The 17,574-nt window shown below is 42.7% G+C and overlaps 1 protein-coding gene across 1 annotated transcript in view; it reads left to right on the plus strand.

Annotated features, from left to right (window-relative positions):
* Window positions 1–16,439, plus strand: part of grin2db (glutamate receptor, ionotropic, N-methyl D-aspartate 2D, b) — a 60,278-nt gene extending 43,839 nt beyond the window's left edge. Inside the window, exons 15-16 of the mRNA XM_004550706.4 lie at window positions 479–714; window positions 2,812–16,439. Coding sequence (XP_004550763.2) covers window positions 479–714; window positions 2,812–6,024 — 3,449 coding nt within the window. The 3' untranslated portion in view covers window positions 6,025–16,439. The remainder of the gene's footprint in view (window positions 1–478; window positions 715–2,811) is intronic.
* Window positions 16,440–17,574: the final 1,135 nt, after the last annotated feature.

Here is a 17,574-nt window from a genome sequence, read left to right on the forward strand (position 1 = left end):
CTCATTTACTCTGGGTTACAATGTTGAGATTAGGTTGTCGATGCCATTTTGCTTCTCAGTGCTTCTTCATTGTTTTGGACCCTCTCCCCCTCTCTGTCTCAGTCCCCTTTCTCTTTGTTGTTTTGGACTCTGTTCTTTGTATTGCTGACCTCTGACCTTGAAGTGTCACCTTGGATAATGGGCAAAAAACAAGCCTACAGACCTGTACTTCAGTGCTTATCTATCTATCTATCTATCTATCTATCTATCTATCTATCTATCTATCTATCTATCTATCTATCTATCTATCTATCTATCTATCTATCTATCTATCTATCTATCTATCTATCTATCTGTCTGTCTGTCTGTCTGTCTGTCTGTCTGTCTGTCTGTCTCCTTAAACTAACTAAAATCCTATTGTCTCTTTCCCTTCATTCCCTCTACTTTCACTCGCTACCCCCCTTCTCTTCTATCCTTTATCCTCATCCTTCCCTTCCAGATGAGATTGAGATGCTGGAGCGCCTCTGGCTGTCAGGTATCTGCCATAATGACAAAATTGAGGTGATGAGCAGTAAACTGGACATTGACAACATGGCTGGGGTCTTCTACATGCTGCTGGTGGCTATGGGCCTCAGCCTGCTGGTGTTTGCTTGGGAACACTTAGTGTACTGGAAGCTGCGCCACTGCATGGCCACTAGTTCTGGAAAATTGGACTTTCTCTTGGCAATCAGCAGGGTAAGTGTTTTCCCCTTCGTGTGTTGGGTTTTTTCTTAATGTGCAAACATGTTAAATTTCTCACTGTTTTGAAGACATTCTGGCTGTCAATGTGTTTTATGTCCATGTGTCGACGGCCATTTTCACCCTGAAAACCTCTTTTTGTGCTAAATCTGGCAACATGATGGTAGACAGAAGGCTGTGCTTGTCACCATCTGAACACACATGTGTAAGCATGATCCTGTGTGTGACCTTTCCTGTTACTAAGCGTGAGTGTTAGAAATTGTGAGCTTTGGGGTCATTTCAATTCCCCTCTGTCAATTCAGGAGATTAATTGAAATTCAATTCTGCTCACATACTGGATATCCTCTTCCTCTGACAGTGACCTTGACAGAAACAACCGACTCCATGTATGTAATTATTGTAGCTTCACTGACAAATTATCCATTTCCCACTACTGTGGTCTCAGTTTATGCATTTATGAATGCATTTTATTAACCGTGCTGCGCACAGCTGTACTTATAAATAGTAATGAATGTAAAACTGAAAACGGCAAATTTGCATTTCTTTAAAACACCGTAAGTTTATGGATAGCGTTTTATTCTTACGCGCTCCATTCTTATTCTGTTCTGCTCTTCCTCGCTCCTTCATTATCTTTAATGTAAGCTACATATACAGTAAAATACTGTGCCTTTTGTAACTTTTGTAGCTGTCACTTTTAGGGGGTTTAGTCAAACAGTTTGCAATGTAAACTGCCATCGTTCTTGAGGTCCTCACCCACAGGAGCATTTCCAGAATTTTAGAGTAAAGCAGCAAAAGCAAATTAGAATATTTAATCAGAAATAAAATCAGTGTAGCAAATTGGCACAGAAAACACTGGGCATGATTTTCAGACTGCACCCCTGTGTGCAATTACAGATTTGTTAAGTGAAAAGTGATGATGCACAAGTTTTAAAATATAATTTTGTGTTAGATAATTGTTTTGCAAAATGTGGGAAAAAGTATTAAGACTTTTATTAATAAAAGTTATAATCCTACTTAAGTTTTATAATCAAAATATATCGAAAGTACTGAAAGTAGTAAAGCTCATTATGTAGAATGGCACTTTTCAGATTACTACATATGTATCTATATATGTATTACTGGATCACATTTATTGATCATTTATGTGTGTATATATCTCACTGATTTTCCAACTGCTGATGATTTTAATTACTTTTATATATGATTGAACTTACTTAATATGGCTGATGTAAAATTGCAATTGATTTGCAAAATAATAAGAAACTAAAGGTTTAAAATAAATGATATGAACTACAAAGTAAACTATTTGGATCCAAAATATAGTAGAGTAAAAGCAGAAAGTAGCATAACATAGAAATAGTTAAGTACAATTACAATAAACCTTTAGTAAAGTACTTGAGCAAATGTAGTCATTTCCATTCTGCCTGGATCTGTCCATGCTGTTATCCAGTGGTGTTGGGCATTATAAGATTAACAGCACTCTAGTCAAGTGACATTGGAGGGGAGCTTTATTGCTATTATAGCGGCATGATAAGACACTGAAAAGAAGCAATGTAAAAGTGGAATGCAGAGCGTGGATGTAAACGCTGAAGTGGGTTATGGGACAGGCTACCCCCAGGAGGCTTTTGTGACAGCCATGGTGGAGAAATGGAACGCTCACTTGATCAATGAGCTGCTAAGCTACCAGCTGTTAGCTATTGGAATGTTAGCCAAGCTTTCTGGTGAAATTCACAGTTAACAGTTTAACATATTTTTGCGGTGTTGTGGCAAGCATGTTGGTACAATAAGAATTGAGAAATAGCTTATCTGGGTGTTGAATGGAATGCTAATTAGCCATGTGGAGCTGTGGCGTTTAATACCTGATTAAAGCATTGCTAATCTAGTGACAGCTTAAATGTTTAAAGATGCTTCAGGTGAGGAGGTATGAAACAAACCGTGAATTTAAAAAACTGTTACATCCCTAATATACTTACATTTATTCCCTCTTCAAAGCAAGATTTAATTAATTATGTCCTGATATTTATTTGGGAGAATACATTTGATTCTTTAGCCTTTTAAGTGACTAGTTTTGTATTTGTTCTCTCTTTGTCTTAGGGCATGTACAGCTGCTGTAGCTTTGAGGATGAAACAGCAACAGGTGGAGCTAAAAGTCTGCCAACGCATCACCACACAGCAATGGTTACAGTTCCGTCACAGTCACATGTTGTCTCAACGTCTTTGACCAACCCAGCAATTGCAATGGCGCAACAGCAGCAACAACCGCAACCGCAGCAACCGCAGCCCGTGTACAAAACACCTCTACCGGGCTCTCCTCCCACCGTGGTGCATTCTGGGACAGCACTGGGTCCAGCTAACACACCGATAGCTGGTGCGCCCCTACCTTGCTCCACCTTCCTGCCACGACCAGACCGCAGACTGGCTGTGGTGGATCGTTGGAGGCTGCCCAAATCTGCTACAGCCACCAACCCAATGGCTGTAAGGGGGGGTATCAGTGACATGGGACCCTTTGCTCAGAAAGTCCCACCAAACTGGGCTTCCACTGCTGGAGGGGCTGGGGGACTTGATGGTTATAAGCGTTACTATGGTCCCATTGACCCTGAGGGACTGGGGCCCTGCATGGAGCAGCAGGCAGGGTCCCAGACCCCCAAGACTATGCCCAGGGGCCACCCTCAGCCCCCTCCAGCCAGTGTGGCCTTCTACTCAGAGAAGGGCATCGACCATGGGGTGGGGAAGAAGGTGGTAGGAGGTGGCAGCGGGGGTCAGGGGAAAGGGGCTGTTAAACCTCTGGGCACTCCCAGACTGCCTCCTAAGAGTCAGGCACCTCTACCTCCTACACCCCCGCTGCCACACCCCTCCCCCCCTCTCCCCTCATCCTTCTTGAGGAAACGAAGGCCCAAGAAGCCCAAAGAGTCCGGGGGTCCACTATATGAGAACATTCTGCCCCTAGGGCGGAGGGGAGGAGCACGAGATGGTGTGAGGGAGGGAGTAGGGAGGAGGGCACGCCCCCTCTCTCCCCCACTCTCACTTCCTGTACCGGTACCCCTCAGCCCCTCCTATACCCCTCCTTCTCCCTCTGCATCCTTGCACTATACATCCTCGTCCTCTTCGTCAACCACATCATCCACATCCACGTCGTCATCTGCCTCATCTTCTCGCTCCACCTCTCCTACTTACTCTTACAGCTCCTCCAGGAGCACACGGGACAGAACTGGAGGAATAGATGGAGAGGATGATGATGACGATGAGGAGCTGACAGAAGAGTCAAGCCTCCTCCTTGGGAGGGGAAGAGAGAGGGAGCGCTCAATCATCCGGCCTCGTTCTCTCAGTCACGGCCGCCTGCCACCACCCATACCCCCCAGGAAACCACGCACGTCCTGGGGTGACAGAGAAAGGGAACGAGGGAGAGAAAGAGGTGGGAGCCAACTGTCTCAGCTCCAAGAGTGGTGGGCAAGCTGGAGTGAGAGAGAGAGGAGTGGAGCAGGTGGAGATGCTGAGCGGCAAAAAAGGGAAAAGAAGAGAAGAAAAGAGAAGGAAAAGGAGAAGAAGAAAAAGAAAAAGAACAAAAAGAGGAAAAAGCGAGAAGAAAGGGAAAGAGAGCGAGAGAGAGAAAGGAAGCGTAGAAAAGTAAAAAAGAGGAAGAAGAAGGCCCTTAAAACAAAGAAAAGGAAGAAATCAACAGGGGGAAAGCGGTCTGAGACAGAGGAGGGTGATATAGAGGCAGACAGGGAAGGAGAGGCAGAGGGAGAGAGGGAAGGAGGAATACAAGACTACTCTTCATTTTCTGCGCAGTATCGGAGCACATTTGGGGAAAAGGGGCGCGATTCATGGGAAGGAGATAGGGAGAGATGTAGAAGAGAAGGAGGAGATGAGGGCAATGACAGGGAAGAGGAGGACAGTGGAAGAAGCAGGGATAGGCGCCCTAAATCCTCACACTCTCATTCAAGGCATCGTACACCCAGTAAGCGCTATCCTAACCTGAACAAGCTCCCTGCGTCCGTCAAATTTTGGGTAAATGGAAGAGGAGGTGACTCTAATGCTCCTCCAATATCCCTCCATCCGCTTCTTCCGTCCTCTAAGCGGCGAAGAAGTGGGGGGATGGATAGAGATGATAGCGGCAGGCTTGGAGAACGGCGTCCTTTGTTAATGCGTTATGAAAAAGAGAAAGCACACACAAGAGAAGGGCTATCCTTCCATGAGTGGGACTCTGAAGACGACGATGATGATGATGAGGAGGAGGAGGAAGAGGAGGAGAGGGATAGAGTGAGGGAACGGGTGGAGGGCAGGGGAAGGAGGGCAGGTAGGGGGGCCGTCTCTGAGTCAGAGAGGGACAGGGCCAGGGCAGAGGACAGTTACTCAGATGAGGGCTCGTCGGGGGAGTTTGGCCGTTTTGAAAGATACTGGGAGGGAGGTTCAGGGGGAAGTGTCACTGGGATAGGGGGCATAGGAGGAGGAGGCTGGTTCTTTGGTACCTACCCCTCCAGAGAGAAAGGGGGCAGTGTCAACAGTCGAGATGATTCATTACTAGGAACTAGAGCAGAAGGCTGGATTGGAGCTGATTTCTGGGGATCGGGACCAGGTGTTGGTTGGGGTTCTGGGGGAGGGAGTGGGGGTTTGGGTTCGCAGTGGCCACCACCTCCAGCAGCCTTCCCTCCACCTCGACGATACTGGTCTATGGACAAAATTCCTGTGAAGGGTGAGAAAAAGTGGAAGAGTGGAGGAGGGAAGAACAAGGGACGATCTAGGGAAAGGGAGGAAGAAGCGCCACGGGCGACCATGTGTTCCTGTAGCCTTTACCCCCAACCCCATCCTTATCCACATCCCCACAGCCGCTCACACACCTCCCATTCCAAGAGAGGATCCACAGCACTTTCCCATAGCCAGGAAGAGCTTCTCCCCCACTGCCACAGCTTCAGCGGTGTCTCTCGTCCTAAGCCGCTGCCCCCCAAACCCGATTCCAGCCAGGCCAAATCAGGCAGCCAATCTAACCTCAGCCTTAGCACACAGCCCACAGACCATCCGCCTCAGCCCTCACCGTCACCACCACAGCAGCCGTCCATGTCTCCCACGTCCCTCCCGATGCCCATCCCACCTCCACCCTCCTCATCCTCTGTCTCGCCACCAGCAGGGGTAGGGATGGAAGGCCAGGCCCAGGCTCCGGCTTCAGCCAGTGCCAAACTCCAATATCAGAGACTGCGCTCTGTGCCACAGCCACGGAGGTTCTACTCTCCCCACCTGCCACTCAAAGCCAAGAGCCTGTGCTCACGTCGAGGGTCGGCCCACTTCTCTAGCCTGGAGAGCGAGGTATGACAGGGGGAGAGGAGAGAGGGAGACGTGAGAGCGAGCACCACTGCTGTTGAGAACCGTGGTGCCATGGCAGCTGGAGCCAGGGATGACGTCGGAGATATGGCTGCCCAGGTGACCACAGGTAATCAATTAGCAACTACCACTGCTGGAGCTGATACGGACAGTAGCTCTATTGTTAACACGAGCCAGTGTGAGAGCAACACTGCTGCCACCCGCTCCATTGTACACGTTCTAGTGAGGGCGACAGTGAGACGCCATACCAGGGTGAGCTATGTGCGCCTGGATGGTTCCCACGATGATGATGAGAGTGAAGGCGAGGCTGCATCTCCGGGGACAGCAGCCCCAGAACTTCTTCTCTGCTCAGAAATGAGCTTTGTGATGTCATCTTCGGTTCTCCTCCCCTCCCCGAGTCACAACTGTGGATAACAGTAGTCTCCAACCTGTGAGTAATGATGTCATGTTTGTACACACACACACACGCACGAACACACACACATACACAGATAAAATGCTCAAAACGTCTCCCTCCCTCTGGCTTTGAGAACACACCTCGGTGGGATGAGGAAAGACCCACCTTCTCCAAAAAGATGCCAGAATAGTTGTTGTGTCTGGCTTCCTCTCCTGTCTGGCTTTTGGCTTTTGAACTGGACTGGAGGACTGCTTGTCATGTGTTGGAGAGACCACTCCTTCCTCTTCCCTTTTGTAAATCAGATGATATGAAAAGCAATGCAGTCACCTCTCTCATGCACTGTCTGCCTGATCACCTTTCACTGGGCAGTGAGGACAGTGCTACTTATTTGCCCTTTGACCTCATGACACCATCAGACCCATCTAGCTCTACCCCAGGACCATCTACGTGATGTCATGTTTTACTAGAAACCCTTTTAACCAATCAGAGAGAAAAGGAACAACTTCTCCTCTTCCCTGTTGGAGCTTGTAATGCTTGAACACAGTTGAGTATCAGCATATTTGAATAACAAACTGGAGATCAAAAAGAGAAATAACAATAAGAACAAAAAAGACATGTAGCAGATTTTCTTTCATGTCTGTCTTTTCTTTTCTTATTCAGACTTTTCTCCCCATGCCCTCTTTTTTATTCTATCAATATCTGATTGTGTTAGTGTTTTAATAAAGAGGAGGCTGGATGTGGCTAGTGTTGGAAGTGGGAATGATTCAACAGCTGTGCCAAATTTAAGTGAAGAGCTTTTAAGTAAAATTGGTTTGCAAGTTATCCGTCTTCACAGATGAAATCCCATTTTTTATTTCCACATGCAAACTGCGCATAATTCACCCTCATGGAAGTGGATCAAGAGGATGATTGGTGCAATATCTGTAATTGGCACTAGATGGCTGCATAATATTCAAATAAGCTTATGAGACAATTGTGCAGGAGGCAGGAGTTGGAAGCAGGAGTTGTAAGTACATGATACGGAGGAAGGGTTGTTTAGCTATAAACTTTATTACTTTTATGAAAGTGGCCAGTCAGGATTTATTCTGAGGAGCCGAGGAGAGTTAAAAAAAAAAGTGCAGTGCATTGGAAAAAGCTCTCTTAGGATGTGATTTTATGTTGCTACTCTATTGTACCTTGGCAGAGTTTGTAGGTGATGGATTATAAGAAGCACAATTCCTCATTATATATTTTTTTCAAACACGTGTGCCACACTTGTGCATGCACAATCTCCAGGTACCATATTTTGTTGGTGTAACTATTCACTTAATGTTGAAGTCATGTTGCTATAACGGAGAATAAAATCCACTGTAACCAGTGTTTAAGTACCACGACACTTGTGCTGAGGAAACTGCCCGCTGTGGCTGTTTCCTTTTGGCAAATAAGACTGAACGATATATATACTGTGAACGTTTTGAGGTGCACCTACACTAGCTGACACTTCACTGAATGCAGTCAGTGATAACTCGCGTTATCAAGATTATCAGATGACTGTTTGACTCTGAGCAATATTCCCACCTCCAATGTGACATGGATGCAATAGCACATCTTTTTGCATCGGACACATTCAAGTTTTAACTCTATTTTAAAATGTAAAAAAATCAGAGGTGTTCCATTCGTTCAATTATTTTCTTATCGGTAGGACAAATTTCATCTAACCTGGTCAGATACGATTGTGATCAGGTCTGTACGTCCAAAGCACCAGGCTGTAGCTGACAAGTATGACTATTTAAAAAATGTGTTTCAGAGAGGGTAGTGTTGTGTAGCATTGCACCTTCTGTGAGCTGTGCAAAAAGCCATCTACTGTGTAAACTGTGCCAATAATGCAGTGCATAGACTCTGTATTTTCATAATCCACCTCATCTCTCACGCTAAGACCAGCCACAGCCCAGCTCTTCTTCTGTCGTAGTTGAATGTAGCTTTGACATGATGTAGCAAAAGAACACCTACTTTTAGACTTTGTAGCTTTTCGTTTTGTTTTTCTTTTTTTGGATGCTGTTGATAAGGGTTAGAAGGAGGGAGGGGGTTGACCTGCTATGTCATGGGCTGTGCGTTGTGTTTGTGCATGTCGTCACAGATCGAAGGGTTAGTCGACCTTCTTGTATCCCCCTTTTTAACTCCTTTGCCTTGCAGTGAGGCCAGACTGTACCTTTTATCTGCACATGGATTGCTTTTTTTCTAAGTCTGCGTGGGGCAATTTTTAAAAACAATCTGTCGCTGTTTTTAGAGAAATGCTTTTGCCGTTTCCCATTCTTTGGAAAGCCCCGGAATCATTGCATGTTTAGCTGAATGAAACCTCAAAGATTTGTGGTGGGAGGGTTGTGTAGTTCAGTTTTAGCTAATGCTTAGGACCCAGGACAGCCACCTTTCAGTGAGATAGCAAGCTCGCTCTACTCTGCACCCCAACAGTGGAAAACACGTCAACAGTGCGACTGCTTCCTGCACACTAGAACAAGGTTCTTTCCAACCAATCAACAGGGTTTAAACCTGGTATGTCATTGAGCATTATTGATTTCTATTGAGGCGCTAATACTTAAGTCTGTGACTGCATGAACAGAAGTGACTCTTAAAAACCCTCTGGCTTATTTTGTTTTACTTATTTTATTTTATGCTGAGAAAAAAAAGAATATATTAAAAATATACTATGTTTTTGAGAATGTACCATGTTATACTGTGATTTAACTGAGATATTTTATTGTATTCAATTATCATTTGAATTCTATCATTTATCTATAAAGAAATATATATGTACAAATAAATATATACATATATATACATACAGGTATATATATATATTAGTTAAGTTTGGTATATTTGGAGGAAGTGTTAGATGAAATAGTTTTAAATGTTTTAGCTTTGTAGCGATCCTAGACACTGAAATCATTTTTGAATTTTGATTCCTCCTATATGACTGTGAAGACATTAGTGCCTGTGACAAAAAAGACAAGTAAAAGTCGAAACTCTCTATTCATCTGTATCTACTATAGCTATCAGTCTGTCACTCCTCTACAGTACTACCTAACATGACTTTTTTGGCATTCGCTGCTTTTACACATCAGTATGTTTCTCCCACACAGTCTGCTGTCTCTTTTGCTTTTTACTGCTCTCCTCTGCAGTTCCTTCTCCTGTTTTTTATTAACAAGCTATGAACACTCTCCACCTCTCCTCTTTTAAAGCCGCATCTCATGGTGATCACATCTCTTTGTTAATTAACCCATCCATTGACCTTTGTTTTTGTTTCCTTTGATCACTTTCTTGTTTTTTTTTTTTGTTAAATCAGCTCATTACTCTGTCTCTCACTTAGCAAAAAACAGAGACCAGTAGATACTGTGTTCTTGCTCCTTTTGACTGATTGTTGATGATGATGATCAATTAATTGATTGATAAAAAATAATTAATGAACAATGTTGCTATTACTGATGTGACTGAAGTGTGTATCTGACGACCACACCACTGTAGTGAGTCTGGGCTGTACCACACCACCAGGGAGCAAATGGGGCCACAGTTGCTATGGTGTTGCCATGGCATTTTCATGGCGTTGCCATGGTGTCCTCTGCACCGCCACCACCTGGTGCCTGCTGGGTAATATAGCATAATGTCCTTCACTTTCCCCAAAGTAATGGTCATAGTTCCGCTGTGCTTCCCTCTGCATAGCTTAAGACCTTAAGATATAGGACTTGGAATATTTAAAAAGGGGCAGCATGGTGGTGACATGTCTGCTGTTAATGCTGATCTAGACTGGACTGGTTTGGCTCGAAATGGCTATGAGTGTCAATACTGAGTTGATCACCTAATCTTTAAATCATCTGTGTGTGCTGCTCAGCATGTTCTCCCTTCACCTTCATATCACTTATAGCCTGAAACCAGTCGGGATCCAGATGTGGCTCCTTTGCCATGTTCACACTGCAAGCCTCGGTGCTCAGTTTGAATTTCTTGTTCACATCTGCCATTTCTTCTTCTTTTTCTTCTTCTTTTTTTGCTTGTTTAAATTAGTTTTTGACCCCTGTATGAATAACCTGCATGGTAGAAAGAACAAATCCAAGGGCATTACAAGCAGAATGTTGCTGTAAATATAGAGACCACTGAACACAGCGATTAGAGCATCGTTAATAGGCTGATGAGCAGTGGAAGCTAGCAAATTTGTGAGCAGATGTTAACAAGGGCTAGGATGAGAAGAAAGAGACTTCTCAGTTCTGACATTTTTGATGCAGCGCCACTTCTGTAAAAAGAAGTGTGTGGAAGCTAGAAAAATGCACCATGCCAAGAAGGGGCAGGTGCTAGGTTGAAAACAGGCATACAGCAAAGGAAAAAAATCAACAGCTTGCACACTGCAGGGCTCCAGTTTTACCTATTTATTGCACCACAAAGAATGCCACATTTCCAACCACTGCTTTTCATCAGAACTCTTCAGCAGTGGTGCTTAAATGTCACATTCTTTGTGATGCAATAAATAGGTAAAAATGGAGCCCTGCCGTGTTTCTTTTCTTGCAAGTGCAGTTGAAGCCAGCAATGGTGGGATTATGAGGTGAATAGCCTCAGTGAAACAGATTTGGTCAAAAAAAAATTAAGGATATATTTTTTTGATAAACTATATAGCAGTGTACCTCCATCCCAACACAGTGAAGTAGAAAAGTGTGTCATTTCAAATTCACTGTTCAGACTGAGTAAAAGTAAAAATCAGATTTGTATCCAATTTAGCAAAACGCGGAGTGGTCAAAATTAGAATTGAAAAGATAGGACTGCATGCAAGTTGTGCAGACACACACGCACACACGCACACGCGAGCACACACACACACACATACACAAATCCACACACAAATCAGATCTAAATCTGAGCAGAAAAACAACAAAGATCAGAACACCTTTGCCTGCAGTCTGAATGTAGCCTTTGTCTGCAATTTCATATTCCTGATTTAAAAGGTTTTTGTGTTATGGTGACATATATGCACGTGTATCATGTGCATAAATGATCAAAAGCATTATTTCGAAATTTTCCTGTTCCCGCTTCACTCAAGCAACAATCTTCATCTTCTCCTAACCCTCACTGCAAATGAATCATTGCCTCAAGTAGTCTGATGATGTCACACAGGTAGATGTCTGGCTTTGAAAACGCTCAACACACACTAACACACCCTGTAACTTATTTCTTAAAAGTGTCTTTTTTGCAAATTTAGCTACCCTGTGAAGGTTAAGTACATTCACAATGACTGTTCTGCTTGTTTTAAGCTGTCGGTCTCTTGAGTTTTCTGTATAGCCCTGCACTCTGCTTTGCTCTCTAATCCTTCAATTCTTGTGTTGAATAGCCAAGTTCAATTTGTTTTACTTGCTCTTCCTTTGATTTACCCCGCTGGCTTAATCTGCTTTGATTCATCAGATTTTCCGTTTGTTCAAAATGCATGCATTCAACAGTCCAGTCCAGCCTAGTACAGTGTGCTGTAGTGCCTGAGTTTGTAAGAGATCTTGGTGCAGCCTCAAGCTTATTCCCTCTGTCTATTGGCCCGTGACCTGGGAACTAATACGTGTGGCGCTCCAGAATTCAAACAGGGTCCTCATTGGCTGAATCGGCCATGAATTATATCACGGAAATACCGGAGTGTCACACGTTAACACTCGTCAGGTCTAGGGTCTGCATGTCGCTCTGTGAAAAGCTTATCCTACCACAGTGACAGGGCACATATACCCACAGCAGCCAGTGCGTGTGTGTGTGTGTGCATGTGTGTGTTTTCGACATTGTACAAGGCCCAGTTTTGCTCTAGTAACCTTGCCAACACTACAGGCCTACTTATGGGTTGCTAAGGCGGGTTGCTAGTTGGGTGATGTCGCTCCTAGCCCAGACTGGTCTGGTCTATGCCCTAATTTAAATGTGTTAGTTTATTTGACATTGTCTGTCTGGGGTAGGGCTGGAGGGTCAGTGCTGCACTTACTTCCTGAGAATTGCTTCATAAAATATGATTCTCTTTAATTAATGCCAGTGGTGCTGTGTTTCCTTCCAATTCTGTTGTCTCGAATGCGCTCATAAATAAGGGCCGCTGAGATTGTGTTTGTGGAGCGTGGCATGTCTGTGTGAGTGTGTTTTAGCTTGTGACAGTATTTTCCATACAAGCTATTACTCAGTCAGAACTCCTTCAAAGTAAATTTATGGAGAGCTCAAAGAGTAGTTTCTTTGGCATTCTATCAGGCTGTCCTGCCAGAGTGTGCGTGCGTGTGTTTGTATATGTGTGTGTGTGTGTGTGTGTGTGTGTGTGTGTGTGTGTGTGTGTGTGTGTGTGTGCATGCTCTGTAGCATATTTTTCCTCAGAGTTTTCTCAGCTCCTGTCAGACTTCTGCTTTGATCTGGCCAGAGTTGACCTAACATAATCCACTTCTTTTGCCCTCAAAAAGAGGAACACACCTAACACACTGCCTTAACCCACAACTTCAGGCTACAGAGTACAAATCAGAGCCGCCTGACCAGCTCAGGACCTGCTAAAACACACAAACAAATGTGTTTTCGATGATCAGAATAGAATTTCACACACAACAGACCTTTTCCCTAATGTAAATTTCTAGGATGTCAGCTGTAGACTCTTGTAGCATGTTTGTATTGGAAGACCACTGTTTAAACTGCATGGACTGAAGTCATTATCACGAATAGTGAATATAGAAAACACAAAGTTATATGAAACTGACTTTGAAATTGTCATCATCACCATTTCTTAAAAATCTCTTATCTAGTTGCCACTGCTGAAAATATATTAAAAGATATGGCACAGCCAAGCGAGAAAAAAACATCTAAATATTACCTGACACATGATATTCGATAAGAGCGTTGAGGGGGTCTTAAATATGTTTTGTTCAGCTCCCCGTGCGCCTGTGATCTCCTAATTAGCCGTGCTTTGTTAGTGTGATGGGCTAATGGCTAATTGCATTGTGAGGCCTCTGTGTGTACATGCAGTAATGACTTAACGCTCTAATAAGATTGAGTTACAGGCACTTGGATCATTGTGTCCCCAAGCACTGATCTGAGGTCAGTGTTATGCTTTTCTCTCTAATGACTATGATGGGAGAGTAGATGGGGATAAACTGTTCCATGATCTCCCATGTGATACTTCTATCAATTGCATTGTGTCTCATCATTTATCTTAGAGTCGTGTGCAGTTGGATGCCAGCAGTGATGTAGTTTCCCACTGAGCGCTTTTGTGAATGTCAAATACGGGAATACAAATTTTATTTGATTAAGTATACATTATATTAAGTGCATGCTGCTCAACTCTGCTTTTCTCTGGAAGTTTTATAGTAAAAACAGTAGTGTGCAAAAGTCTTGAGCCACTCCTAATCTCTTTATATTTGCCTTCCAAGGAGCCAGATTTTCTTGTAATTTTTAAAAGTGCAAGGGTTCAAGTCTTTCTGGAGTTCTGTCAAAGTTTTTCTTTTGACATTGGCTGCTTTTTTTTTCTTCTTAATTTCAGTCCAGTCTTTCTGTCTGACCATTTTCATTGGAATGTTTTTTGGTTAAACCACGACACTGACCTATGAACAGTGTTGGGGAGTAACAGAATACATGCACCGGCGTTACGTATTTAAAATACAGAATATGAGTAACTGTATTCTGTTACAGTTACCGTTTAAAAAGGTGGTATTCAGAATACAGTTACTTTGTTGAAATAAATGGATTACACCGCGGTTTATTCCTGTTTCATATGTTAGGCTGTGCCCTCTCTATTTTTGGTAATTTCACGCCGTTGGAAACCCAAGTAAAACACGCACTAAGAGGCTCTAATGTCTGTGTCTCAATCTCGCGGCCCATGTCACCTCTACTTGCGGCCCGCATAATGACGTGACGAAATATTTGTAAAAATTATTATTCAAAAAATGATTTAATATGAAGGCAATAGGCAGAGTCTTACAGGCATAGCCCTAAAGAATGTAGCTTCATGGGCAGTGTAGCCCAGTTGTAAGTGAGCTATTAAGACTCGACTGTATACACTTTGTTCGTGTTTTTCTCCGAAACAGTAAATTTCGTTGGAGCAGCCTTTCAACGCCTCTCTCTGTCTCTCACTAGCAAAGTTGACCCAGACAGCAGAGCAAAGCTAGTTTTCGGCTACGAGCCCAACACCAACCCAACGTATTAGTCAGAGGTCCCTTTACTACAGTTCGGAGCCAGGGACCTGTTTTCTATACGAGATCACTGCAAAAATTGCAGCCTTACCTAATGTCCACCCTACTGTTACTCATTTTATATTAAGAATTAAAAATCTAGTTGGTATTGGTATCCGGTTGTTCAGTCTGACGTCACTAGCCGTGTCTGGACCTAAACTCCGCTGCAGGTCCATATATCAAACGATCACTATGGCATTACTGAGAGTTGAAAAACTGTCTAAAGTCTTTCATCTTTAATAAAATGATCAGTGTTCTGCTCTACCAGGTGTAACAATTGAGTTTAACATCCAGGCATCCATGAAAACGGAATTTATGACATTTAACGGAGTTAGAAGTTAGCAGGGAGTTAGCTCGCTAATTTTCTATCTAAATACAATATAGCATGTCCTGACTGCTGGGTTTTGGAAACAAATTAAAACGTACAGCTCTGTTATCATTTCCAACATAAATGAAGACAGAAAACTAAACAGCAGTGACGTTTGTAGGGTTACTGAAGTTGGGCTAGCTGGTATTTAATGATGTGCTACATGACCGCTAGCGAGACAGCTAGGTTAGCATAATATAAACAAGCTAACTTTTTTTCCACTCAATAAAAGTTAACGTGAGTATTCTCGGTGGTCAGGAACAAATGTAATCGCATGGCAGGATGCTGTAAAAGGACCAAACTTCAGCCAGGAGAACAACTGAGATAATCCATCCATAATACGAGGTTAGTCATTCATATACTGCTGCATGGGCTAGGCTGTAGTTACATCCTAAGATTTTAAAAACTGAGCTTAAATAAATGATTAGCGGTAATAAAAGCCGAGGGAGGTCAACAGTGATCACTGACTGTTTTAGGAGCTTTTTGAGATTAAATAAAAGAAAATACATAACATTAAACATGTTAACAACACAAAAGCCATATTAAACGCAGACTACTTTAGGCCCGGAAGTAGGATTTGTCACGTCATCACTTAACAATCGGATGGCAAGTATTCTTCAGTAATCACACAGCAATAGTACATTCATGTAGTTGTAAAAAAGTAAACCAAAATATTCAGAATACGTTACTGTCATTGAGTAACGTAAAGGAATACATTACAAAATACATTTGAGGGCATGTCTTCTGTAATCTGTAGTGGAATACATTTTAAAAGTTCCCAACACTGCGTATGAATTATTCAAGCCTGTAAAAGGCACCTAACTCAAGGATGTGTTGTGTCTACACATAAGAGACAACACCTAATTTGTTCCCATTTCTTTCGTTAAATCAATGAACACTGAAAAGATAGCAGAGTTAAACAGGCAGAAAAATAGTAATTTTGTATCAGCAAGGTGATTTCCAGAGAGAAAAAACTGAAAAAACTGAGGAAAATGTAAAAGGAAACTGAAAAGTAGAGTACAAAAGATGTGGCAGGCCTAAGACTATCTACAGTAGATGAACAGTGTCTGAACGTCATGTCTGCAAGAAAGGAAAATAATAAAGAAGTGGACTGAAAATGTGTGACAACAAGTCTTATGGAGCGATGAATCCAAATGAGAAATTTCTGGTTTCCTTATCGTCTGTATATAGGAGGTACAACTGTGAGTATCTACAGACATCTGTAAAACAGTGGTGTTGGAGATCTTGTCAAAATTGATGGGATGATGAACGCAGAAAAGTACCATCAGATTTTGATCCACCATGCAATACCATTTATAAAGCTTCTGATTGGCAGCGTCTTCATTTTTCAGTAGGACAGTGATCCTAAAGACACGGCCAATGCTTTACGAGCATAGCTGGATAGAAAAACACACAGTGGAACTATCAGTCATGGATTGGTCTCCCTAGAGAACCCCCCCCCCCCCCCCCCACACACACACACACACACACCCTTAAAATTATTGAAGCAGTGCGAAATCAATTTGACAGAGAACCAAACAAAAGGCAGCCAAGTTTCGAAGAACAGTTTTTAATTTTGTTTAAGAATCCTGGAGAACTATTCCTGAAGACTGCTTAAAGAAATTACAAGAAAGATGCCTAAGACAGTTCAGGCTGTGATGAAGAATAAAGGTAATAATTTGAAGTACTTGCTTTCAAGCTTGTTGGGCTCCATTTTTAAAAAGCATAATGTCTCCTTTCATTGCTTTGCAGATGACCTAAAGATATATTTGCCTATAAAACCAACAGCCATGTTTCTATTCAGACACTAGTAAACAGTCGCAGAGATGTACAATCCTGGTTGGAGATAAACTTCTTTAATCTGAACAAAAGAAAAACAGAAATTGTATTTGGGTAACCCGACCTCTTAGATGGATATGACAGCGCCATCGGTCTTTTAGCTTTTTTGCAAAGAAACTTGGTGTGAGTTGACAGTGCTTTAAAATTTGATGTTAAGACAAGTTTCTTTCAACTAAGGCTTCTCAGTAAGGTGAAGGTCTGCCTCCTGCCACATGACTTTGAGAGATCACACTATAATTTACTTTTTGTCTAAACTATTGTAACACTTTATATGTTGGCTCTGATATGTCCTTACTTTGTCGCCTGCAAGCTGTTCAAAATACAACAGCTGGCCTTTCGACTGGAAAGACATGGTGTGATCACATCACACGTATACTGGGCTCCTTACACTGGCTTCCAGTCCATTCCAGTTTTATTACTTGTTTTTAAGAGTCTTAATGGTTTGGAGCCACCTTACTTAACAGAACTTTTGAAATCCTACCAGAGTACCAGAGTACCAAGGTTAAACTAGCTGCTCCCAGTCTCTCAGTCATTTTAAAACTCTTTTAAAAACGTATTTGTTGCTTTCAGGTCTAGTTGAGCATAATACCCTGGCTTTGATTATCCAATCAGTCTTATTTACTTGTTTTATTCGGTTTTTTAGTTTATTTTTATTTTTAATTTAGTAACTGTTTTCTATGGTGTACGTTTTGTATATTTTGCACTTTGGTCAACGAAGGTTGTTTAAAACATGCTATATAAATAAAGTTTCTTTGACTTGA

This window comes from Maylandia zebra, linkage group LG11 (genome assembly GCF_041146795.1).
Source record: "Maylandia zebra isolate NMK-2024a linkage group LG11, Mzebra_GT3a, whole genome shotgun sequence".
In the NCBI taxonomy this organism is placed as follows: Eukaryota; Metazoa; Chordata; class Actinopteri; order Cichliformes; family Cichlidae; genus Maylandia; species Maylandia zebra.